The sequence below is a fragment of the Ambystoma mexicanum genome, chromosome 6q (genome assembly GCF_040938575.1).
Source record: "Ambystoma mexicanum isolate Mex_15411 chromosome 6q, UKY_AmexF1_1, whole genome shotgun sequence".
Classification (NCBI taxonomy): Eukaryota; Metazoa; Chordata; class Amphibia; order Caudata; family Ambystomatidae; genus Ambystoma; species Ambystoma mexicanum.
This window is the reverse complement of record NC_090937.1, coordinates 305,029,136-305,056,156: the sequence shown is the minus strand read 5'-3', so window position 1 is coordinate 305,056,156 and position 27,021 is coordinate 305,029,136. Positions and strand designations below refer to the sequence as shown.

The following is a 27,021-nucleotide window of genomic DNA, read 5'->3' as shown; positions in this document are numbered from 1 at the left end:
TATGGGAAGTGTCACTTTTCAAAAATTTCAGAATTTGCTTCTTAGCTAGAAGAAGGGATCTATATGCCCAGAACCTTTTGCTTGTAGACAGTCCAATGCTTAACGGAATTAAACCTAGCACACCAACAAGTGGATGTCTCGGTATAGATAAATCCATAACTATTCCATTCTCTGAACAATACCATCCCAGAATAGTTGTATCTTACCACTTAACCAGAACATATGTAGCGTGCTGCCCACCTCTCTATTACAGTTCCAAAAAAATGTCCACATTACACAACTTGCTCGATCTCATCTTCCATGGAGACAAGTATAGATAAAGGTTAATTCTTTGTTCTGTATACCTCAAATCTAAATCCACTTTCTATTTAACTGGACCTGTACATATGCAGTTCCATTCAATATCTAACAATGTGCAACTCAGGTCCAAATCACATTTCCCTCTACTACATTGTGATGTTAACTGAGATGCAGAAGGTCTAACCAATTTATACAAGGTGGATGCAGACAAAGACATGGTCTTGGAAAGAAGTAAAATTGCAGGTCAAGCGTGCATTGCAGCATTCAATGGCGAAAAAAAGCTCATCAAAAAGTTCCCTCAGAGCATTATATCTACAAATTTCAGTCGCTTTCATCTTATATTTAAATTGCAGGAACTCGAAAATCAACCTTGTTTTCTTGCCAAGTAGCGTATTAAAGTACTGAAGCAAGGTCTGCTTCTGCTAAGAGTAAACATTTGTAACTAATTAATGAGCAATATTTTGGTTATTCAAGTAACTAGGCTTGATTTTCAAAACAAGCATTACTGTTACAATCAGGAATTATCACATGCATGGCAGATTTGACTTTTGAAGAACCAAAAAACGGAGAAATAGTTACCATTTGTCAGATACTGCTCCATACCTTGGCCACCACCCATCCCTTCAAAAGACCAGATACCGCTATGTCCAACTGGAGTCGCCAGGTTACTCCCAATAGCAGATGGCGTTGATGTTCCAGTTTGCCTGATCCGTGCAGAGCGCTCTGTGCCAATTGGTACAGGAACTTTTCTGTCCTGTGGGGTAGAGGTTTGCTTTTCTGGACCCATTGATACCGTGGAAGGAACAGGAGAAGATGTTCTCCCCCCTGAGGTAACTGAAGGTGCTTGGGATTCTGCTGTGAAAAAAATAGTTTTCATATTAACATTGAAATGTCACCCAGTTTCTTTAAAAAAAAAACCTGCCACTAAAATTTACAATTGGAACCACATTGAATAGGTGACAGCTTGATACAAAGTAACCACAAGAACTGATGAGTCTAAGATGTTACTTTCATGGAAAGCAGAATAGCTATTCCATGACCCAAACTAGAATAAAGCTGACCATCAATGCCAGGCCAATGATTTACTTAAGAATTATCCAGTTAGATACATACACTAAAATAAAGCACTTTGCCCCTACTCTGTCAATTATGCATTACATTCATAAACCTACAGCTATAACATTGAAGGGTATCACCACTGCACTTTTCGAATGTTTAAGATGGCCGGAATAGGGTCTGTGGGAGAGAACAAGTTATCTCTGGTAATGTTTGTGGTAATGTTCATTCAGACCAAGTCCTTTCTCCCGTAGATTCCTAATCCTGTGAAATTAGCTCACAGGCTTAGACCAGGGGGGAGTGTTGAGGCTCTGCATCCCATTCCAGCCTGCCATTGATGGCACTGGAGACGACATACAACGTATAGAGAGCTACATGAGTCCCATGATCTCAGTTAAACAAATGTTCATATACTCAGAGGCCAAGGAACAGGAAAATAGTCACAGGCGACAAGTAATCACAGAGCAGCATAGGATGGGAGTGTTGTTAGGCAGAAACCTGTGCAGTTCCCTCTGGGACCACTGCAAAAGATTTAAGACTACAGGTGGTTGGCAGTAAACCCAATTGGTAGCAGTCTGTACCACCCAGATTTACCTGGTAGCTGTGGCTGAGCAGTCAGACTTCTCTCAAGAAGAGTTAGGCAGTATACAGAGTATTCACTATAGGTCAAAAGAACACAGTAGAACAAGCAAACACTGACCAGAGCTTGGTGTAAAAGAGATATAATTATTTATTTAAAAACACATCTAGTAAAACACACTGGCACTAATATCAAGCAGTTCAAAAACACGGTCACTAAAAGATGTACACTCCCTTCAACGATGATTAGACAAGTCTTAATTAAAGCAACACTTAATTTCAGACAGCGGTGAGCGCTTAACGAAGATGGCACTCTAATCAATCGATTTAAAAGGGAGAGAAAGGCAGAGCAAAGATAGAAACAGATCCCAACACTTTCGGAAGAACACACTGGGAGAAGAAGGCAGGTTAAAACCGTAAAGTCAAAGTCAAAAAAGGCCGGACCCACTTTAAGAGGCTCCGGATGAAATGTGTCCAAGGTCACACGGTTGAAAGTGCCCAAAAGTCTCGCAAAAAGTTCAGAAAGAGATGGACCAAAAAGAAAGGGACCAGTTAGATGGTCAAGGCGGCCAGCCCAGTCCAGAAGGTTAAGGGATTATTGTTACCTTGTAGCAATCTTTAGAAAGGGAGGCCTGGCGGACACGGTACCTTAAAATGGTGAGAACGCTCCAGCGGGGGCAGTTGTTCCTGGCAGCGGGTGCAAGTCGGTGCTTCGTACGGAGGAAGAGAGGATCTCGTCGGAGAGGAAAGCAGGGGTCTGTTGCACTGCCAGGGAAGAAACCAGCCGCGGAGTTCTCAATTAAAAGGAGCAGTTCTTTTATTTGCGGTCCAGTGGTAAGTGGCTATCCGGTTGCCGGGGTGCTTGGCATGGGCAATTCGACCACAAGATGTCCTGGGATGCGAGAAAGGAAGGTAAACTGGTTGTGCCCACCAGTCAGGGGAAGAAGACTCTCCAGCCGGGAGATCTCCTCTGTCGTTGGGAAGTGGCGAGTCGGTTCAGCAGGGCTCCACCGGTGGTGTTGTTGTAGCAGGTCAGCTCAGCTTCTCCCTCGTCGGATTTTCAGGTCCTGTGGCGACTTCTGAAGTTCCAGACCCAAAAGCCCTGCTTTTATGCAGCACACCCCCATTCACTCAGCCTAGCTATCAATCAAACATGCTAAGTGGTGAGCCGGCCGGCTCACCACTTGGGCCAATCACACAAGAGTGCGACTTGAGTTACCAAGGTAACTCAGTCCAGGGTGCCTAAACCCCCTCCCACACCCCCAGTGGTACCCAGACAGAGTGACACCACTTTTGGAGGCTTCTGTGGAGAAGCCCGCCAAAAAGTGGAACAAAAGGCTCGACCTTTGGTTTGGAGTTACAAAGACGAACACAAACGCCATTTTAAAACCGAGTTCTGGCACAAAATACCAACCTGTGAATTAATATTAAATAAACCGGCGGTATGTTAGAGGCTATGTTAAAAAGTATCAGCCTCGAACAATGGGAAAATCCCAAAGAGATATATTTGCGGTTGAATATAAAAAGTAGTATCCACTGCCACCAGCCAAAACTCGACGAGGGGGGACGGGACAGTGCCCCTTCCAATAACAGATCCAGGGGCAATCGAATTGCCCCTACCAGTACGTCCACAATATGATGGTTTGTACTGGTTCTGTTAGTAATTTGGGACTAGTAAAGCCAATGGTGAATTTACATGCCCTGGGCGACAGTAGTCAGTCCCAGGGTGTGGAGTCTATGGTGGGGGGTCACTATGACACCCCGGTGTTACTGCACGGAGGGTGCGGTGTAACACACATCGAAAAAACATATGAGACCCTATGGAGTAAAAGACCCCATAGCCCATGAAACACATTAACATTCAAAAGAACACCACAAAACATGTCCTGGGAGAAAAAGAGTTTCACTCTTGGCAGGAGAAAAAAACAAACTTCAGAAATCCAGCAAAGCTGCTGGGGGACACACTAGGTTAGGAAATTCAGCCTAAACAGAGAATTCTCCCTAACAAGTGTCGATAAGGAATCTGTGGGAGGAAAGATTTGACATCTGCAAAAGACTTTTCCTTAAAGGACTGTAATGAAAGTAAGTAGGTAAGTCACTTTTTCTTCTAACATTCCTCCCACAGATACCTCATCTTGTTAAAGACTCCCAATGCAATTTAAGAATTGCAGTAGTGGGCAAATGAGGAAATGCTGAAGCACAGAGCAATGAGACCAGGAATCCGCACCCACCATGAAATCCAGGGAATTGCATTTGGTAGATGTGTGCAAGGAAGGCCACATCACAGACTGTATAATGCACAGGAGGGGAACACCACAACAGAGATGAATTTGTTTTATTACTCGTGGAAAGAGAAAGTTGGCTTGGGGCACTTCCGTAAAAGTCAAATTGTAGCCCTCTGAAAATCAAAGAAACCAATGGGATACAGCTTGCTTGGCATGAGTTCAGCCTCTGGAGAAACCGACAAATTATTTGTCAATGAGGCAACTCTCCTCAAGACAATGCAACGATTCACTACATGTCATCACTTCTCCCTGAGGGGGAGCCTTTTTGCATGAGGCCAAGCTGCTAACCGGTAGTTCCCCTGGGGGTGGTATAATGTGGGAGGATCTCATGCAGAGGGACTCCCCCTCTAGGGATAAGGACAAACATCTAGGGTACATCCCTTATGAGAACATCACACCCCCACATACTCAAGCTGCTCCTTCCTCTGTTAACCTTTTTATAGACAGTGGACCTATGTACTGTTATAAGGCATACTGAGATGGAGACCTACAGGAACCTAGGGAATCCAAGTACTTGGACGAGTTGGCCCCGCGGAGCAATGAAGATGGAACCCGTGAAAGAGATGGGCCCAGACACTGGTGGCAACATTGTATAAAGATCGACAATGGACTAAACTTCATCTTGGACAGCTGCACCGAATGTGGGAGATTCAAACCTGCTTCGCAGATCCGAAGAGAGAGAGCCCCAAGGACGCTGGCAGCCCGCTGCATCCAACAATCAGAAGGTCTGCGTGAGCGGGCCTGTGCACAGCATCATCGAGAGGAGGAAGGAATGCAGACGGCAGCAGGGAACGCTGTTGTACAGCTGAAGGAAAAGCAAGATGCCAGAGAAGCTGAACAAATGCCCACCATCCAAGGTAGCCCCAGCGACATGCCAATGACCCTGACAAGGTAAAGGGTGGCACAGGAGACCCAGAGGGGAAACGGGGCTGCTCACTAATAGGGTGCAAGCAATTGTCCCTAGGCCCCTTGGCAATCATAACGCTTGGATGGTATGGCCGGGGCAGGAAGCCTACAAACCTTCTCCTCACCACAGTGGTGGAACAAAGCCAGTTGACCACCAGGGAAGGGTAGAGGACCCCAACCACCATAAAGGGGACTTGAAAGGGAGAGTGCCGCACGACAGCGGGGGAGATAAGCCCACTGACAGCCAAAGGAGGGTCAGGAACCATAAACAAAATACAAATCATCTCCCTTGTGGCAGTACTTGGCAGGGAAGTAAACCAAGTGGGCCAGTTCAAAGAAGAGGAAAAACCAGGGTCTGAGACCCAAAGCAAGAAAGGGATACGCGTCATCTTCCTTGTGGCAGCACTTGGCAGGGAAGTTAACCAAGTGGGCGCAACCAAAGAACAAGAGAAGCCAGGGTCATGTACCCTCCTAAAACTTAGAATAGGGTGTTATAGGTGTGAAGCCAAAGGGATACAAAGACAAGTGGAAGGGAGCAATTCTCACTGGTTGTAAGGAACTGATAAAATACCAGGAGAAGGGCGTCATTCTCCTGGTAATCCGGATTGGAAGTAAGGTCCAAGAAGGCCTGGGCAAGGGCATCATTCCCACGGGTTACGCGAGACCAAACACCAGGAAAAGGAAGACATTCTCCTGGCCCATCCAGAAAAGGAATAAAAGAATTGTGTGGAACTTTAGCAGAGAAGGGAGTAATTCCACCTGACAACATGCGAGGCACAAGACTGTTTTAAGATGTGGGTGTTGTTTTAACAAACCAGGAACCATAACCTAGGAGAATGGAGTCATTCTCCTGGGACCAGCAGAGTGCTGCCTTATTTTTTAGTTTCTAGTGTAAGGGACGCAAATAGGGTTTTCTTGACACAGGATGGTTGACACTATTGAGTGGACAGCCATTTTAATCCCAACCTGGTGCTGGGTAAGCAACTGGCTGACGTAATTGTTTTACTCCTTCCATGAATGCTTTAACAACTGGAAACCAGGAGACCTTGTTTTGAGATGTTGTGTATGCAGACAGTGGCACTAAATGCAAATTTAATGAATGAAAGACCAGCCCTGAATCCAGTAAATGCAACGGATAATGCAAAATATGAGATGGCGAAAAATAAATAGGGATTTCTAACCCCCCATGAGAAATCTTTCACACTTATTAAATTAGCAGTGTCTAGTACTAGGCTTATGTGCGTCCCTCACCATTTCCATGCACCCATCAGGTAAACTGAGGCTTCCAAATTCTATGACATCAGGAGCCAAGCTGCTAAGCCGGTTGCATGAGGTTGAGGGTGTAGAGTTTAACCCCAGCAATGTGGCATCATGTTGAGAGTGGGAGTCAACTTTATTGGTAGGCACAGGGGCACGTTGAGAAGGGGGGAGTAATTAGTGAATAGAGTACTCGTAGTTCATAGTACCCTTTCCTCCAACCTTGCGGGTGTCCCCAACAGGGGTACGGTACCGGAACCTTTAGCAGTGAAAAATTGAGATTCCCCTTTAAATTTAGTATAGCGCACAGGGCGCCACCTCGGGTGTGGAAACACCCCGACAAGGCCCCACCCTCTGGCGCCTCACCTCAGTCCCCTTTGAACACATTGGATCCGTAGATACCTGGCTACTCTTAGTACATATTAGCCCTTGGCATACTAGCGGGGGAAGGTGGGTGGGACGCATGAAAGAAAGGGGCCTATGGACTACGAGTACTCTAGTCACTTCGTGAGTAACTTTAATTACTCATATGTCCCGTCCCCTTTCATCCATCCTTGTGGGTGATTCCACCGAACAAGAAAATAGGGTGGAGCTGTGATAACCTGCCTCATATCTAGGACGACGTAAAAAGGTTCTTCAGAACTGCCTGACCAAACTCTGCATCACACCTGGAGCTGGTGTCTAGTGAGTAGTGCTTACAGAAGGCTCTGACCGCATGGGCATGAATCCCCTCAGGAATAGGTTTGCCCATGGCCGTGCATGCCCCCTAGATGGCCTGAACGATCCAACAGCGATGGAAGCCTTAGAAGCCTGAGCCCCGGGGAGGAGCCCCAAAATGTCACAAACAATGCCTCAGACTTCCTGAAGGTTTTAGTCCAAGAGAGAACACTTGAGGACTCTCTTGAGGTCCAAGGAATGCAGGGCCCTCTCTGCCTCCGACTGTGGGTTCGGGAAGAACACCAGCAGTCAGATCTCTTGATTCATATGAAATGGAGAGACCACCTTGGGCAAGACGTTTTGGTGAGTGCGCAAGATTACCTTGCTGTTAAACGTGGTGAAGGGCTCACCCGAGGACAACACCTGCAGCTCAGTAACCCTGCACACAAAGGTGAGAGCCACCAGTAAAACTGTCGTTAGTGTAACCAAGTGGATGTCCAGAGAGGCCATCGGCTGAAAGGCTAGCGCTGCAAAGTTGCCAGAACCACATCGATGTTCCAGACTGGGTGTGGCCTACGCCCTGGCAGAAAAAACCTAGACAACCTTTTAAGGTGGGCCTTAACCACAGGGTTGGCTGCAGAAAACATGCACAGGGAAATTCATGTAAGCCCCAATGGCTGCAAATAAGTGCAGCACGCATCCACCTGAACTTCAGAACAAGCCAGGTGTGCTGAAAAAGCTAGTACGTCATTCAGAGGACAGGTGACGGGGTCCATAACCTTGTCATAGGCCCAATTGCAAAACCTAGTCCATTTACTCTCATACTGGGACCGAGTCGATGGCCTCCTAGACTGCTGAATGATGTCCCATTTGTCATCTGAAAAATGAGCATCCTGAAGCCTCAGTTGGTCAGGAAGCAGGCCGCCAGCAACAGCTTGGCGGGTCGGAATAGTCCATCTCCCTGCCCTGCTGCATCAGGAATCCCCTGCTGGAGATCAGGTGGTGGACAGGACCTTGGGAGCACAAGTGCAGAAGATCTGAAAACCAGGGTCGTGAAAGCCAGTGGAGGGCAATCAGGATGAGGCTGCAACCCACCAAAGCCCGAAACTTGTGGAGGATCCGTTGGAGCAGAGGGGTGGGTGGGAACGCATAACACCTGCGACCGTGCCAACAGATCCAGAAAGCATATTCCCGAGACCCTCGAGCCAGTCCTGCCCATGACGCAAACTGGGGGGACTTGGAATTCAGAAAGGATACAAACAAATCCAGGTCAACAAACCCCCAACACTGCAACAGGGGCAACAAGGAGTCAGTGTACAACTCCCACTCGTAGGTGTTGAACCACAGGCGGCTCAGCTGGTCCGCTTCTGCATTGCTGTCCCCCGGGAGGTGGACTGCTGAAATCCAAACTCCTTCCTTCCCAGATTGATACCGCCTCCATGAAGAGGAGGGGGGGGGGGGCGGAACGGGTGCCACCCTGCTTGTTCAGGTAAAACATTGTAGTAGAATTGTCCATCCTGACCAGTACCGACTTGTCCCTGATTAAGGGCAAAAAGGCCTTGCCCTGAGCTCGTGCAGATTGATATGGAGGAGGGCTTCCGTCCTGGACCATGCTCCATGTATCGCATAGGCCTCCAGAGTAGCACCCCAGCCCGAAAGAAAGGAGTCCGTTGTCAACACTAGGGTAGGCTCCGGTAAAGTGAAGGGGGCTCCCTCCGAAATGTTGCTATCCATCAGCGAAGATCGGGCAGTAAGAGTGGTGGTATTGGGATTGTTGCCTTCAGTCGGAACGGGCTGCTAGCGTTACTCTGCTGCAGTGCGGCTTGACTGTACACCCTGTCTTGTTGGTTCCCAGGTGCTTTACTCAAAAGTGATGAGGCTCGGAGTGCTGGAGACTGTGCTAGCACGGAGGAGCTCGGGATCGCAGGATCGTGCCGACTGCGTTGTCTCCATTGATGTGTGGGCCCGTGGACCTGTGTAGCGGTGTTCAGGGGCTGCTCATTCTGTGGACTCTGGAGAGCGAGTTGTGGTGGTGAGCTGCGGAGCTTGGACCGCTGTTGACAGTGGGCCGCTCCCGACGTGTGTCTGCTGGAATACCCAGCGTTGGTCACTGGTGTGACGCGGTTCCGACTGCAGCCCTGCTCCCATCTCTGGGCACTGCAGCTTGCCTGAAATTTCAGTTGCTGTGTGGCGAGTGGAGTGTGGCGAGCCCGACAGAGGGAGGGACTCGCCTGGAACTCTCCTGCAGCAACTTCCATCCACCCTATATTGCCTGTCCTACAGCCCCCTGTTCTTCCTAGGTCAGCTGTGGGCTCCTTGTGGTCCTGTCCAGTGGACCTACGGCCTGAACCCAAGGTATACAATCTTGTGCTGTGTGGGGCCTATTAGCTTACCTGGGAGACTGGATCAGGTTTGCCACCAGGGCCAGAGTGACAGTGTCGAGTGCAAGGGCGCTTTTAAAGCCCAGTTTGGGGTGCGTTGGAGTCATTCACTCCCTATTCTCACGAGCACCTAGGATAGACGGCGAGCATAATCTAACTTTTATCTCTGCACTGATCAAGCTATCAACTCAAAATGCCTCCAGGGAAAAAGCGGACACAAAGCAAATATAACCTATGCAAGACGAAGAAACAACTGGAGGAAGATGCCTCGTGGAGTGAAGAGATGGGAAGTCCAAAGGAAAACAATAAGAATCATCCTAAAAAGCCCATCCTTCCTGGCCAAGGGGCAATCACTGGTTTCTCCCCCCCCTCCCTATACCAGAAATGAATTCTACGATTATTGAGGAACCTGTGCTCCCAGGAGCTGGAGGGGGGGATCCCATGAGTTCTACTAACTTCGACGATATTGACAACAACTCTTTACTAGAACTCTGCCTGAGCATTCAGCGAGGGATGACCCCACAGATCCCCAGGCTATCTGGAGACTAATGACTGACACAGGGTATTAATACCTCAACCTCACCAGTCAGTGCTCTGGGTCATTTGGTTCCGATGAGCAGATTGTCTGCTTCCCCAAATATGGTAATGGTCTCAATGGAGGACGCGCGCCAGACTCGGAGGGAGGAGACCTTTCCTCTCCGTTCCCTGTGGCAAATGAATTAGCAGAGATTCAATCTTCTGTGGCCTCTCTTCAATTTGCCCTAAAAATATTGCTCCAAATGATAGGGCGAATTCTAGCAAATACTAACTCATTGACCACGGCTCGGGCATATGAAAATAACGAGGAAGTGGAGGCGGTAATCAATTTATCTGAAGCCATTGCTATGGCTGAGGAGATAAATACTATACCAGATAAAGAAGCCTCTGTAATCATGGATCAGAGCACAGTGGTCTTTTTCTCGCGTAAGCAACGTAAATTGGAAAAGAAGGTGCAAAAGAACAGGAAAAACCTGGCCCCTCTGAGGGAGATAGAGCTAACATTGGTGGTCGTTCAAAGAAAGGCAAAAAAAAGGGCAGCCAGAGCAAAGAAAAAGATTAGCTCGGGAGGTGGCTGTCTGTCCAGCTGGTTGATAACTGACCAAGATAAGAGCAAAGACCAGCCGGTAGAGATGGAACGACCAGCTAGGGAGGACCTGAGGACAGAGGAAGGATGGATACCGACCGCTGATGAATTGAAGGAGCAGGCAGAAGGGTGGGAACGACGTAAGAATGAAGACCATTTGGTGGAGGAAAGAACCTAGGAGCCCGATTAAGTCGTCCCAACCCCTGCAGGCCTCGTTCGGGACAGACATCTCAGCAAATAGGATCTGTCTGATCAAGAATCTGTATAAAAATGGCGAACGCAGATGGCTGCCATGATCTGAGTTTCTGACCCGACTATACTCAGTCCCAGAATTACGTGTTCCGAAGTCTGATGACTTTCAGTTTGTGGAGCCACTGAAGGGCCTGAACCCTTGTGTCTCCGCTCTGCATTGTAAGTTTATATCCACTGCACAGATGATCAGGAAATATCGAGACGAGTTGTGGGCAGTGGATGTTGAGATCGATGCGGAGCTGGATGAAATTGACCCCAGTTCCGAATATGCGGAAACAGGTGGGCCAGTTAATTCAGTGGTGTGTTCCATCGCACCCAAGGGAAAGAAAGTAGAAGTTGGGGACGTCCACCTTTTTCTAAAATGGCTAGCGGAATCTCTACCTGAGGTGTTACCCAAACACTGAAATGTTTTATTATTATCCTGGAACTGTAGAGGATTTGCACACCTATTGTCCTCGGAGGGATCAGTAAACTTAGTTGTAAAACATAGCCTAATATGTCTTCAAGGGACCTGGGCGATGGACACTTAGCTATTGGATGGCTATGTGAACTATCAATCAATCCTTTGCTAAAAGGGGTGAGTAAGGTAGACCATTTGGAGGGCTGCTGATAGGGGTGGCTAGCTTTTTGACTTCGAGGCAGATATTCTGCAATCAAGATACTAATCTGTTGGGAGTGGAGGTCGAGTACGGTCCCAAGAGAAAAGGGGAAAATGTTTTGCTGATAAATGTATATAATCCTCCTCATGCCTTGATAAGTGAGTCACTGCAAGAAGCCCTTCACAAGCTATTGGCCTCCTGGTCAGCCATATCTGGAAACATTGCGGTAATCGTAGTGGGTGATTTTAACTGTCGCATGCCTGGTGAGGGAGGGATACATCCACAAAATCCTAAAGAGAGAAACGTTTATTGACTCATTCTAAAAGTGATGCTGAGGGGCCGCGATGGTGCCAATTGCTTGATGAATGGGACTTGGAAATGCTGAATGGTTATACTGCCAGTGACCATCCCGGGAAACATACTTGGTCTAATGCGTCTTCCTGTAGTACACTTGATTATATATTTATGTGGCCAAAAATGCTGCTGGATGTTGATGATATGATAGTCACTTCGAACAAATGGAGTGACCATTCTGCACTCCGGTGTGCATTAAATATCCCACAAAGAGCACCAGAGAAGAGCAATATAGGTACAGTAAACGTAAATAAAGTAGGCTCAAGCATAAGGTGGTATGTCAAGAATATAAATCAGGCTACAGAAGCACTTGAGTTTGAAAAATGGCCTTACTTACCTAATTTCAAAGGCATGTCTACTGAGTCAATAGAAAATTGGATCAATGTTTTTCTAGCACTCAGGAATCGGCCCCTACTCGGAGTATGATTAGATCAGAGGGTGGGATACTCCCGTTCAACAAGAAGATTAGAGATGCTAAGAGGGACTTGAGAAGGGAGTTGCGGATTAGCAAGAAAGAGATTGGCTCTACAGAAGAATTATCTGCAATTGCGAGGAAAATTAAAAACAAATACAGATCCAATATTAAAACCATACGACATGCTGAAAGAACTTTGGCACATCAGAAATTAGTACAGACCATTTGCTCTAAAAATGTGCGTAGCATCTGGTCACTTCTTAGTGAAGTAAGGGAGACTGTTAAGGGTATACTGGTTAACCCTATTAAAGCTGAGGAATGGGAACATTTCTTAAAGAATCGTAATGCCATCTTGCAGTTAGGGGAGATCTCCCCTACCTCCCCCGATAGCTACTATACCAATCGTGCCTTTCGATATATCCTACCACGGCTATAATCGGTAAGATAAAGACTCTCAGATCTTCTAGAGCCCCGGGACCGAACGGTCTAGCTAACATAGTCATCAAATGTCAGCCCGAGTTCTGGGGTGTCATTTGATGGCTATATTGTTTGAGAAGATAATGGCGCAGGGGTTAATTCCAAGTTCTTGGCAGACGGGCCGTGTTGATACCTGTATTTAAAAAGGGTAACCGGCTAGACCCGAATAAGAACAGATTACTTTCCATGTTGGATACAACAGGCAAACTTTTTGTCTCCATGCTGCTAAATGAGCTCCAGTTATGGGTAGACGAGGCTGATATTTTGCGTAAACTCCAATGTGGATTTAGAAAAGGTTACTCTACTTGCCATAATCTTACGGTTATGAATTTACTGAGATCAAGGGCCCGCAGAAGGGGTGAACCTCCGTTATATGCGCTATACATTGATTTCAGAGCAGCATTTGATTCGGTTCCAAGAGAACGATTATGGTCTAAACTCGCCGCTCTGGGTTGTCCTGCTGGCATATTGTACTATCTCAGAATGCTACATTGTAACACCTCAGTTAGATTGAAATTAAATCAAGAGGGGCATCTGACTGGCAAAGTGCAACAGAACAGGGGGGGGGGGGGGGTGAAACAGGGTTGTGTGACTGCCCCCCTGGTATACAACCTCTACGTCCATGACATACCGGTGGCTATAACTACCGCTTGTAATTGTCCTCCAAAAATTGGAGAAAATGTTTGTTCTGTTTTGGCATACGCAGACGATCTGGTCATTTTTGATCATACTATCAGTGGCCTGCGTAGATCTGCCATGGCACTGTGGGAATATGCCAAATTTAACAGTCTCATCATTAACCTTAATAAAACCAAGGTCCTGAGATTCACCAGTAAAAGAGTTTCATGTCTCAACCTTATGGTGGGCAATGTCAAGATCCCTTACGCACCACAATATCGCTATTTGGGTATTGATTTTGAGCCTAGTGGGGAATATGTGGTGTGTAAACTTTCCTGTATCACGCGTGCAGCACAAGTAACAGCTCTAATTGCCAGTTTTACAAATAAGCAAGGAGGCTTCACACTATGGGGCACACGCCAACTTTACTTGCAAGTGTTCATCCCTATGATGACCTATGGCCTAGAAGCACTATTTGACTTAGAGCTCAGCGGGCTTCAGGTCATTGAGGGGACATTTTGGCAGCGTGTACTTGGCTTAGCACCGGGAGTTCCAATGGCCATTAGACGTTTGGAACTGGGAATACCCTCGCTGAATGCCATTGTTATGAAAAAGAGGTCTGTTTTTTTTCTGAAAATGCGTAGTAGAACAATCAACCCTCTACTGACAACAATCTATCAGGAATTGTGTAAGAAACAAAATCCCCTTTCACCATCTGTGAAGATGACAAAATATCTAGCGGATATAGGCTGGACTTGGCGCGAAGGGGGGCACTCTAAGCGGGCTCAGAATGCACTTGACAAGTGTGTTGAAATGTGGGATTGGTTGGAGAACTTTGCTCACCTGAGCACGCTGAAAAGCTACACATTTGTGCAATATAGGTTATATTAATTTATGAAACCACAAGCGTACCTCAACCTCTTCCCCTCTAAAAGACCGCAACGCTTTATACTCCCATTAAGGATGGACCAGCTCCCGACCTTGCTGGTCACGGGCAGAAGAGAGCAGATACCAATGAAACAACGTATCTGTCGGTTATGTAAAGCAAGCAATGCACTAGAGTCAGCCAGACATGTATCGACACAATGTGGCAGCATGATAGATGTAATCCATCACTAAATTGGGAAGTACACCCATGACCTGGCAACAATCAGCGACTCATCATTTTGGCACCATTGTATAAATTCCGAGAACTTGCGGGTTTTGACTGCTTTTTATAATATCTGGCTAAGGATTGAAGAAATATGGGGCATCAAGATCTGAATACAGTGTTAACATCAAACAATAGATCCTGCCTACACCTTGGGACGATGCAGGCTGTTGAGACTTGAGAATCATAATGTATTGATGCTCTGAGGAATGTTTTAATTTATGCTTATTTTTTGCTCCTCTATGTAGTCAAAGTGGTATACCTTGGGTATGACTGTTTACCTTTTACGCCTATCTCTATTTCTATTTTAGCTCCTATTTGATGTGGTTCTAGGTAATTTTGTTATTCGTTATGTTATATTCTGATCGTAAGCATTATCTTATGTTTAAGTGTTTGATATGTGTAAAGTTTATTAAGTAAACTGTATCACATTAAATAAATTATTATTATTGGGATCCTGTCAGACTGAGACCCAGTCTCCTGATCCCAACTGCCCGCCAGGTGGTAAGAGTTACATGCAGGAGGCCATCAGCCCAGAATGTGCTGGAACCACCATGCTGAGGTGGTCCTGTTGGCCAGAAAAGTGTCCCACCACCCTGCAGATGGACAGAAGTCTCTCAGGTGTAGGAAACACCTGCTGAACGGTAGTGTTTGAATTTTACCTCTAGGAAGACCAGTTCCTCAGATGGGCACAACTGTGACTTCCTCTGGTTGAGGGAGTACCCCAGCTGATGAAGGATATCTGCCAATCTCTGGCAGGAGTGCACCACCCCTTCCGGTGACCCCACCCTCACCAACCAGTTGTCCAAATAAGGGTACAGATGATGGCCCTCCAAGCGGCGAATGCCCGCCACTGAGTTCATCAACTTTGTGAAGACACGAGGAGCCAAGTTCAGGATGAAGGGCAGCATCTTGTACTGAAAGTGGTATGACATAACCATGAACCGCAGAAACGTCCGATGCATCTGGTATATGGGAACATGCAGGTACACATCCTTGAGTTCCAGGGAACACATCCAGTCCCCTGCAAACAGACACTCGGTTATGTGCGTAGGAGTAATCATCTTGAAGCGTTCCAGCGGTAAAGACAGATTTAGAAATGACAGGTGTAGGACAAACCTCAGGCCTGGCTGGTTGTTCTTGGGTACCGCAAAAATCCTGGAATAGTACCCGGAGCCCCCGTCTACAAGAGGAACCGGTTCCATCGCCTGCATCTCAAAGAGCGAAAGGACCTCCCATAAAAGAGCCGGGGACACGATCTGAAGAAGAGGGTGGTAGAGGCAAAGAAGGAGGAAGACTGAAGCATTTGGAGACTTTGGATAGGATCCATGGCTTGCTGAAAAGACGCTTCCAGGTGTCCTGGAACAGCCGAATGGCCCCCCAAAAGCGAACTGTGTTTCCCCGACCTTGATTCCACTGCTTCTTGCCGTTAGAGGCAGGTGCAGAGGAGAGGGACCGGAAAAACTAGCGCAACGTCCTCTGCTGCTTCCTCTTGTGGTCGCTGGGCGACCTGTCAGGCATCCATGTACCGCGGTCCCGGAACCCCTTGAAGCCGAAGAAGGCGCAGGGCTTGAACTCAGTCCTGCCCTGGGAATCAGGGAAGGATTTCTGACCTGGTTCTGTCAGGATGGCTAAGGACTTAGTGGTTTTCGTGGATGTTTTCTTCGTTGTCAACTCGTCATCGGCTGATGAATGAAAAATGTCTACGTCCTCGAAGGGCAGTTCCAGGATCTACTCCTGTATGCAAGATGAAAACTTAGTGGTGTGCATCCACGCAGTCCTTCTCATCTCGACACCAAGGCACAGCCATGTGTCGATGTGGAGGGGATGGTGCGGGGGGACCGAAGACTCAACAAACAAACACAAGATCCTGCGCAATGGCCCGGGCATCTGCCAGCTCGGCACTGAAGGACGCTCGTTTGTCTGAAGGGAGGACTTTGTCCACCTTACATGCCACCTGCAGAACATCGGTCATGGAAGGCCTTAACGGATGCCGAAGGTTCGTAGTCCTGGGCGCCATAATCCTCATCATCCCCCCCCCACCTTGACAAACCGTGGGGAATCCTGGCACTGGGACACGGGTGCCAGCGGGGTCCCCCCCCCCCAGGCCCGGAGGCCACAGACAAGTCCAACGGCTGTTGAGGAGGAGGCGTTGGTGGTACAGGAGTAGGTGGAGCGGTCAGAACAACTGGTGGGGCCAGGACCGGGGAAGGGACCAGCACTGGAACTGGCAGCGTTGGAGGAATGGGGAGAGTACCCAGAGGAGGGGGCCAGGGCGACACCACCTGCGGGGTAACCTCTTTGCAATGTCCTTCAGGAGCCCCTTCACCTGAGGGGAACGCATGAGGAAGAGGAAGCGCTCAAAGAAGCGGTACTCGCAAGCTGCTGGGTTCGTAGAGGCCTGGCCCGTCCTCCGCTCCTGGTCAAAGCGCTAAGGCACCTGGTGAGTGTTAGCCGTAAAGCTGTGATGGGCAGATGTATGCCTGAGGAGACCAGAAGCCTGCACCGTAGGATCTGATGCCGCTTTCAGAGGGAAGGGGCTGGGATCATCTTGTAAAGCCAATTCGATAGGCGAAAGCACTGGCGGGCCCTGAGCTGGATCCAAGATGGCCGCCGGCCTAGCATGCTCCGCAAAGTGCATCTCTGCGATTTCAAAGCCTTGCGCCGGGACCTGGGCGGGAGGGTGCGGAGGCCCTAAGCTAAGAGGCCTCAGATACAGGAGGATAAAGCTTGGGTCTTGCACCCAAAGCAGAGGCGTCAACCTCAGAGATCACTCTGGTAGGCACTGAGCACTCAGCCGGACAGACTCTTGGAGGTGGCACTCGATGATTCCTTACCCCCTGGGGTAGAAGAAGAGGACAAACTTGATCGCCCTTCCGAGGACAGCCTGGTAGGGCCCCTGAGCCCCTCAGCTTGGGAGCTGGTAGCCAGAACGGCCTCAGGTCTGTCGCCACAGCGCCTGGAAGAGACCCAGGGCCCCTCGGCTTGGGAAACTGTAGCTTTAGAGGCCTTCGACCTGCCAGAACCTGAATTTGAGGAACACAGATCCGCGAGTACCCCAGGGAAGGTGTCGTGGCGCATGAAGCCGTGCTGAACAGACGGCCTACCTTGTTTTGACACGAGATCCTGGAGACAAAGCCCTTAAGGTGGGGAGGAGACGTGTGGAAGATCTTCCTCACCATGACAATCAACTCTTCAAAGCCCCATGACCGAGAACGCTGCAAGCCGAACATGCCTCCTGGCGGTGGTCGGACCCCAAACACTCAAGACAGAGTGTATAGGGGTCCGAGGCTGGGAACGAGCTGTTGCATGAAGCACATCTAGTGATTCCTCCTGTGGCCGACATGCGCGGGGGGAAGGTGAGGCCCCGAAGTGAAGTTACGATTGAAAAAACAAAACGGGGCACAATAAAACGCTAGAAAAATATCTGCGCTGGCTGCCAGGTCCGACACCTCTGTGCAGAAAAAGGGACCGATGTGAGGCCGCTGCGCGCTATACTAAATTCAAAGAGGGAAGCTACATCTTTTGCTGCCAAAGGTTCCAGTACCAAACCCATGTTGGGGGACACCCACAAGGATGGCGGAAAGGGGATGGGATGTATCAGTATTAAACTTGACGTGCCCACATTGGTGCTATGAGAATCATTGTTAAATCTTCCTGGTGCATTTCATTCATCACTCTGTTCAAGAGTGGAATCGGTGGAAAAGCATAAGCAAATATCCCTGACCGACTGATCCATAGTGCGCTACACAGGGACCGCCATCTGTGGGAACCGGGGGGGCGTAATTTTGCATGTTGCAAAAAGATCTAGGCTTGGTGCCCCCATTTTGTAAATATGTGATTGAGAATGTCTGAATGTAACTCCAATTTGTAATTTAAGGGCTGAGATCTGCTAGACAACTGTTCTCCTGGAATGTGTTGGGCCTGGAGATGTGTCCTTCTGCAGAGAGACCATTAGCATATCTTCTGAGCTAGAATGGACAACCTTGGGGAATGTGTTCTGTCATGTGTTTTTGCAAAACATGGATATTGTGCTGTCTGTTGTAATTAAAACACATTTCCCCTTCAGCTGTTGTTGGAATGCATGAATTGCTCTGTAAACTGTTAAAAGTTCCAGAACATTTATTATGTGCTCTTTTGCTAGTGGGTGAGATCAGGCCGCCTGTGCTGTGAGGTGTAGGCAATGGGGTCTCTACCCTGTTAGTGATCTGGCCGTTGTGATCTAGAGGCGAGTTTGCAGGTTGACAAATCGTGTTCCTTTAAAATGCGTTCTCTTGTCCACCATTTTAAGGTCAACGCCAGTGCACAACTTCTACTAGATCGTCCCAATTCACCTCTGCTTGAGACCACTCACCAACCACTCTTGTACCGGACGCATGTTTAGCCTGGTAAGTGGCTCAATGAAGAAACAGGATGCCATCATGCTGAGCAGACGCTTAACTGACTTATCTGGCGACCAGTCATGCATCAGGAGATTTGCTTGAGAAGATTCTGTACCCTCTCGGGCGGAAATCTACAGTGCCCTTAAGTGTCCATAATAGCACCCAGAAATTGCTTTTGGTGACTGGGTGCTAGACTGGATTTCTATTAATTGATGGAAAAGCAAAGTCTGTGTACAAGGTCGATAGTCTGTTTTTTCTGCATAATTCTGGGTTCTCCCCTGTTATTAACCAGTCATCCAGATTAGAGTACACTGAAAAGCCGTCCACTGGGAGGTGTGTTTCTTTAGCGGAGTAATTCTGAAAGGGAGAGCATTGAATTGAAAGTGAAGGGGACCTAGTTTGAACCTTAAGTACTTTCGATGTGCTGGCAGCACTGAAATATGAAAGTATGCATCTTTCATATTCAGTTTTGCCAAGAAATCTCTCTCTTTGAGCAGTGGAAATACTTTCTGTAACTGTCGTACTTAATTTTTTAGGCTTGACATACTTATTTGCCGGCCTAAGGTCGAACACTGGTCTTTTTATTTTGCCTTTCTTTTGAACAAGAAGTACACAGAATAAATATCCCTGTTTACATGAGATAGCAGGATTTGTTCTATTGCTTCCTTTTATAAACACAGTGTGAATTTCTGCTAGTAGGATGCTCTGGTCTTAAAGCAGCATTCTACTGTGTTTTGGAGGTAGATTGCACATCCTTTCTACAAACTCCCTGTAGTACCCCTTTCTCAGTGTTGATAAAACCCACTTGTCTGACATTATTCTCTCCCATGCCTGGGTAAAAGATGTTGTAATACCTCCTACTGGGGTGAAGTAACCAGGATCAGAGCATCACTGTTCAGGGGCAGCAACCACTCCTCTAGAGGTTTGGCCTCTTCCTCAACTTCGATCTCTTCTGAATTGTTTTTGGTTTTTGAAAGGTAGACTGCTCCATACCCTGCAAACCAAGTGCTTGAACATGCACCTGAGGTTTAGTCAGACTGTTTTTTTTTTTTTTTTATTTATTGTTGTTTTGATCATTAAAACCTGACCTTTCAACATATTACAAATTTTTAAAACGAAAAAAGAAAAATATATAAAGATACAAATATATTACATTCAATTTTACAATATTTCATAATAAACAACCGTCAAATCTTTATGCAGTTATTACATACATCACTTTTCGAAATTATAACATAAAATTAAAAGATTTATCACATCGCTCTTTCTTTAACATCGTTAATCTCTGATAATTTAAATTTCACTAATTTTTAAATAATTCACCTTCAGATTTTGCACATGATTTGGACCTGATTCACTCTCAGAGTTAAATAACATGAGATACATATAGTTGTTACATCTCTTCTTCTTGAACAGCATTAATGTCTGGTAACCGATAATTCACCAGCGCATACCTTAATTGTTTTGAATGTCCTCTAAATAACATTAACCATAATTCATCATGCATAACCACCGTCTTGTTGATCAAGTGCTTAGAATAATTTATTCTTGATGATAAAAGACTAACACATTCTACCACTAAGTGTTTCATCGTTTCTATCTGTTTATGACAGAATCGACAAGTTTGAGCAGGTGTCTTTTTCCATCTAAACAGAATCTCTCTTGTAGGCCACATGTTCAATCTAAAGCGCATGAAATCTGCACGATGTCTCGGATTTGGAGATTGTCTTAAATAAGTTTCTGTATGGCCTTGTGCTTTTAAGGCAAAAGGATTCGACCCGAATTTAATTATTTTCATGCATGCATCACGGGTTTTGATCCAGTCGGATTCCCACAACTTAGTTTTGGCTTTATTGGGATTTTCAATAAGCAAGATTTCAGAGACATCAGCTCCTTTCAAGAATTTTCTAGCAGAAGTACGCCATTTCATTGGAAAGATTTCATCTGATAACAATAAGTAGCTAGATATGATGTCAAGTAGCCCATTAGTGCTATCTTTCATGATACATTTTCGATATAATAAACAAACCTTCCATTTATACACAGCGTAAAGGGATATAAGCCCCAGTTCGTATCTAATGATAGAAATAGATTCAGAATTTGGAAGCATGAGCGATCTTTTCCAAAACTTGCTTTCATATTTAACCCAATATGTGTATGTTTGGCATATCTCTGCTTCAGAACCATACAAAATGGTAGGCAAATATTTTTGCTTGTAAAATATAACCATAGGGTCAATAGAAAATTTGCAATATTTTGCCCGGATTATTCGTAGTTGAGATAGTGCACTCGAATGTTTTAGTTGCAGACGATGTTCCTGCATTTTATCGGACAATTTGCTAGCCACACAGACCCCCAAATAGATGTATGATCTTACAAGCAGCAAATCAGTGCCTTGAAGTTGCCAACGACATGTTTTCTGACCTCTTAACTCCAAATTGCATTACTTGAGTTTTTTTTAGTATTAATGCTAATACAATTACGTTTAGCATATATATCTAATGCATTTAGCAGATTACATAGGCCAATGGGCGTTTTGGACAGTAACACCATGTCATCGGCGTACAAGAGCCACTTAATTGCTACACCTTGTAATTTCAGAGGGTCAACAATCAGCCCCTCAATACTAGTGCCAAAATCCAAAAGAAAGTAATTAAACAAGGCAGACGCTAACAGGCATCCTTTATTCAGACCCCGAGTGGTCTGTATGGGTTCGGACAAGAGGCCCTCGTTGTTCAGGCGAATAAAGATTGAGGTGTTTCAATGTAATTGAATTATCCATTTTAGGATATGCCAGGGGCACTTTAAATCCATCAATTTTTTAAATAACAATTCCCTTGGGACCAAATCAAAAGCTGCCCTAAAATCAACAAAAGCCATATAAATTGGCTGATTGCGTTGGTTGTTCAGGTGAATAATAGCCTTTAAAGTGATCAAACTGATGGCAGTGCCTAACCCTGGAACAAACCCAGTTTGAAAAGGATCTCTGTAATTGAGTTGATTTAACCAATAGTTAAACTCACCTAGGATCAAGCGGGCAAAATTTTTTCCCGTAGAGTGAAGCAAAGCAATGGGTCTATATGATGCTGGATTTGTCCTGTCTCCTTTCTTGGATATGGGGAGAATTGATGTTTTCCAATTCGCGGGCACTAAACCTGTTAACATAATGTGTTGAAACATATGAAATAGAATGTCTGACCACAAATGTATATTTTGCTTTATCATGGCATTATGTAGCCTATCCGGTCCGGCAGCTCTGGATACACTCAATTTAGACATAAAAAACAGTATATCCTCGCGGCCAAAATTAACAGTATGATTAGCTGTAATATTATCCCAGGTTATGTCAAGATCTAGGAAAGGCGAGGTGTATATATTGCCATAAAAATCATTCCAAGATTCTTGGGGGATGGATTTCACCTGTAATGAATGTTGGTTTTTAACCACAGTGTTATTTAACAGAGCCCATATTCCTGCCGATGATTTGAGGATAATTTGTTTCAACATCACCTCCCCATCAAGTTGGTATTGGGAGGCACGGCGATGTCCAAGCCAATTTTTATACTCCTTTTGTTACCGTTTGGTCTGATCTTGTTTAGAGCCCGGGACAAGAGTGTACCCATTTGATAGCCTCCTAACAAGCCTTCTCAATTCACTCTTCCTATATTTTACTTCTAAATCGAAGGCATGACGATGAACCTGGGTGGAGCCTTTAGGACACGCCCTCTGTATTAGAAAGCGCTGTATGGCATGTACATAACAACCACTAAGACATTAATTATTACTAGTATACTGTTCCCACAAGGTATCTATGAACTGACATAATTTTCTGTGTGTCCATTTTAATCGATTACCAGCATTATTAATGTATAGATTATTCACATTCATATTCTGAGGGAGTTTCTTCGTTTCAGCCCAATCATATTTTAGATGTAGTAAACTATGATCACTCAGAATAGTTGGTTTAATGGAGAACATAGTTATATTATTAAAAAAAAGAGTATTAACAAAGATGTAATCCAACGTTACATGGTTATTAACATTGTGCCATGTAGGTTTAGGAGGTACATCCCCAGGTATAGATCCATTAACCATTACAAAATTGCGATCAGCCATTAGAGTTAACCAGCGACGTTCATCAGACATGGGATTCGAGAGATTAGGAGCCAAGAGGTGAAGATTCAGATCCCCCATTATAAACGTGTTGGTAATGGTAACATCTAATAATAATTGATCAAGGATCATGATCAAAGTTTCAAAGAAAACCTTCGAGGATATATGTTTTTCCCCCCAATAGATGTTTATCATGGCATAAAAGCTTTCTCCAACATGAAGCTTTACATACTGAAAGCAGGGTGACGGTGATCTGTGCCAAATTATTTCAATGTTCTTATTCTTTCGGAAGGCCAAGAGGAGCCCAACCATAGGTCGTCCCTTCACCGGCTCTATGGCTGGTACCACAAAGATATTATATTGATCCCATGTTGGTGTATCGCAAAGCCATGTCTCCTGAAACACTAGTATATCAAACTGGAAGAGGTTGTTGTTTCCATTATTAATAAAGTGACTATGACCTCTAGTGTTCCAAGAGAGTAGACTAACAGATTCCATCTTCTGGGATGGTTACGATCTCAAATTGTCACTGTCACGGGTCCATACATTATGTGCAGCTCCTGCCCCCGATCTCGTGGAGGCTATGTTGTCACCATACATTCGACTTTTAGGATGTTGATTATTGGATAGTTTCAGATCATCATGGAGCACATCTTGTGATAGTAGAAAGCCCAAATTATAAAAGGCAGTCCGAGCCAGCCAGAGCGCGTTTAAAACCACTCTTGATTGTACATATAAACGTGCTTCTGTTAGATCTTGGTCACTAGTAAATTCAACCAAGCTAATATCAGCTGATGTTAAATCTTCAAGAGCAGCGATATCAGCACAGATATTCAAAAAGCTGGCTCGATTAAGGTCATAAGTGGGGAATGGGTGACCATGACATTTTATAAGAAGGCAATGGTGATTTTTAAATTGCGATTTACCGACAAGCCTAGATGACCCTCGGATATGCTCACTCTGTTTGCTCATAGGTAACATGATAGAAGAGGATGAACTCCTGATTCCCACATCCACAGTGTCCTGTGCTGTTATTTTTTTGAAGTTTTTGAGGTCCAAGTAACAAGGGTTCAGTACTGGGTATAGCCCTTTGATAATCCTGGGCAGTTAGATCAATTTTACCCAGTGAGCCCTGGTTAACTGACCTAACAGTTTGTGTAAATGCTTCATTTTCTCTAGTATATCTTGCGAAAGAAGCTCGTATCTCCTCACGCAAATCTTGTAGTATCCCATCAGCACGAAGCGCTTGCATTTTATCATCTTGCGGGCGGGTAATATTCGTTTGTTTAATCTTATTCTCATTAGTTGGCGCAATGTAACGCTGTACAAGAGCTTCATTGACTTTAATCTGTCAAAAGAGGCTCGTAGTTCAGCTCGTAAATCGTGTAAAATGTCATCAGTAGTACTTGAAGCATTTTCAAAAACAGCAGAGGATTGAGCTCGATCAGCACATAAGCTCTTAGCCAATGTCCTTTCTTCAACAGATGGTGGTTGAGGACCCCCTACAATTGCAGACTGGGATATAGTTGCCCCATTTTGAGTCTGGATACTCTGATCTAATGGATTTAGAGATAATGTTGTTACACTATCAAGCAAATCATCAAGTGGTTGATATTCTAAAGCATCTTGTGTAGTCTGATTTTCAATGTCTATGCTCAATTTTCGTTTTTTCCTGACTGATGTCACAAGTCTAACAGCTTTCTTTACTTTTAACTTAGAACTTGTATTGACAAATGGTAGACACTTTTTTGGTTCCGGTTCAAGTAGAGTTTGACCTAAGATGGACACAGGAAGAGCTTTCAAGGTATATTGAAAGGTATATTGTATATTGAATATTGGAGCAAATGATACACCTTGTACTTTTGGGATTATCCCGATCGGCATAAGAGGTGCTGACTGGATAGAAACTTGTGGAATTGGAGGCAAAATACTCTGTTCTTTTGTCATTACCTCAGAAGGATTGATAGGCACTAAATGAGCTCCAGCATCAAGGGTGATACTTGAGACTGACTTCATATTTGGTATTGAATTCGACGGCAAGCCTACCATCACATCTAGTGCATCACTTGTATTTGTTTGCATAGATTGATTTGTAATCTTGAGTATAGTTGAGCGAGATGTCAGAACGCGTGCCTTCTGTTCTTTTTTAAGAAGCATGTGTAGCACATGTAGTTCGCTATTCTGGCAACGCATCTTTTCATCTAATGATTCGTAAAGCGTAGCCAAAGACAATAGGGCGGTATTCATGGCACTCAACGTGTTGTTTAAAGCTGGTGCTTCAGGAAAAGAGAACCTATTTTCTTTAAATGGCATCTGACTATCACGAATAAAATAAGGATGACTAGTATCAGGTTCTATGAACCTGGTACGTCTAGGTGTTGGGGCCACAAAAGATGTATTTGAGATTGATGATGGAGATTTGTCGAATAAGACCGGAGATTTGTATAAATCAGGATTCTCAGTCTCAACTGGTGGGGTGGTATTTAGCTTTTGAGCATGATCTATACACTCACTTGTATGGATGTGTGAGTGATCAGCCAATTGAATCAGATCATCCGTGTTTGAGCAAATATACATTATGTCAGGTGTTGCGGATTCATGAGGACTGGATGCGAAGATAGATGCTAATGTATCATCTCCAAATTCACCAACCGCTGTCAATTTAGCATATTCAGTTCGTAGTAACTGCTGAGCTTCAACAGAGCATAAAGGTACAGGGGGGGGGGGGGTGCATACGGTTTAGCCGCTACAGTAGTAACTGCTTGTGATGTGCATATTTCGCCTGATGTATAGGCTAATGCAATTGAGGCATCCGCTACTTCTGTTCTTGCTTGTTGAAGTTGAACACTAGTAATACATGTTTTTGAGGCAATCACATCCATCTCTAAGTTAGTACTCAAGGGCACTGAATTTATTACAGACTCTTTAGAGACAGGAATTATGGGCGGCACTAGGTTATACGTATTCGCTACAGACTCAGGCATTCCCGCTTTTAGCGAATTGATTTGACGTGACATAAAGAAAGATTGTATAATTCTTCAAATAAGAACACAGGTATATTATAAAGTAAAACCCAATAGGATCAGTCCTTCAAAAGCAGGAAAAAGTGTCTCCAGCAATGTGTTTGTCCGACAAGAATCCTCTGGCAACCCGGCGAGACACAGCGAGACAGGAAAGCATTTAGCAATTCACTTGTGCAATTCGCAAAAGGATTTTAACTTTCTCTTTTCGTAGTTTGCCACAAGAATCCCAACACAGTTAAATAAGATTGATACACAAAAACCACTTAAAAAATAAAGACAACTTTAACTAATAAATTAATTAATTAAAAAAAAAAAAAAAAAAGCAAGAGCCACGACCCAATCAGTAGATAGTTTCACAGGTTGAAGTCAGGCAGCTTCCCGTGCCGCGGGAAAAAACGTCCGCTCGGCGAAGACTCAGCTGTTCAAACACAATCCTTAATGCAGGAGCAATCGGTCCCAGCAAACAGCAAACAGTACTTTCTTGTGCTTTATGTTATTCTCGGATAGCCACAAGTTGCCCAGGGGAAGCAATCTGGCCAGACAGCCAGGCAACAAAGCAGCAAACTGCCAAACAGTGAAAAGAAAATTTAAAAAGAAATTCACTTGCCCTTCTCACACTCGAGCTTTCCTTTTATAATGCAAGTTCTGGCACGCACGCCAAAGCCGCCAAACAGCTAAACAGATTCGCACAGCCCTCCTGCCACAGGGCTTTCGCCTCAAGGGTGCACCAGGTGTCCTAATGAGCTCAGCTGCTAAACACGTGACATGCGAATCACTGGAAGAAAAAAAAAAAAAGAAAAAGTTTGTGTGCTTTTTAAAAGTAAAGGCGTCCTTTTCATCTTTTACTTTTTCTGAAGTTCTAAAGTTCCTGCCGGCTGCAGGGTGGAGCAAAGGAGACTGCTTCTTACTCCCCACTTACTCTCCGTTCGCTCGCCAAACAATCCAATAAGTGAAGCACAGTAGAATGAATAAATAGGTCACACTGCCGCCACAGCTAAACAGATTCGCACAGCCCTTCTGCCACAGGGCTTTCGAGTCTGACTGTGCAGATTGTGAGAAACCTGAAGGTGTCTCACCCACTAGTCCCCAGGGAT

At 45.4% G+C, this 27,021-nt stretch overlaps 1 protein-coding gene across 16 annotated transcripts in view; it reads right to left on the bottom strand.

Moving 5' to 3' along the window:
• ANKRD17 (ankyrin repeat domain 17) overlaps nt 1-27,021 on the bottom strand; it is a 2,430,147-nt gene that overhangs the window by 219,323 nt on the left and 2,183,803 nt on the right. For 9 of the 16 annotated variants that reach the window (XM_069630790.1, XM_069630801.1, XM_069630795.1 and 6 more), the window contains one exon: nt 880-1,155. In XM_069630790.1, coding sequence (XP_069486891.1) covers nt 880-1,155 — 276 coding nt within the window. The remainder of the gene's footprint in view (nt 1-879; nt 1,156-27,021) is intronic. The other 7 variants (XM_069630796.1, XM_069630797.1, XM_069630805.1 and 4 more) reach the window with 3 other exon arrangements.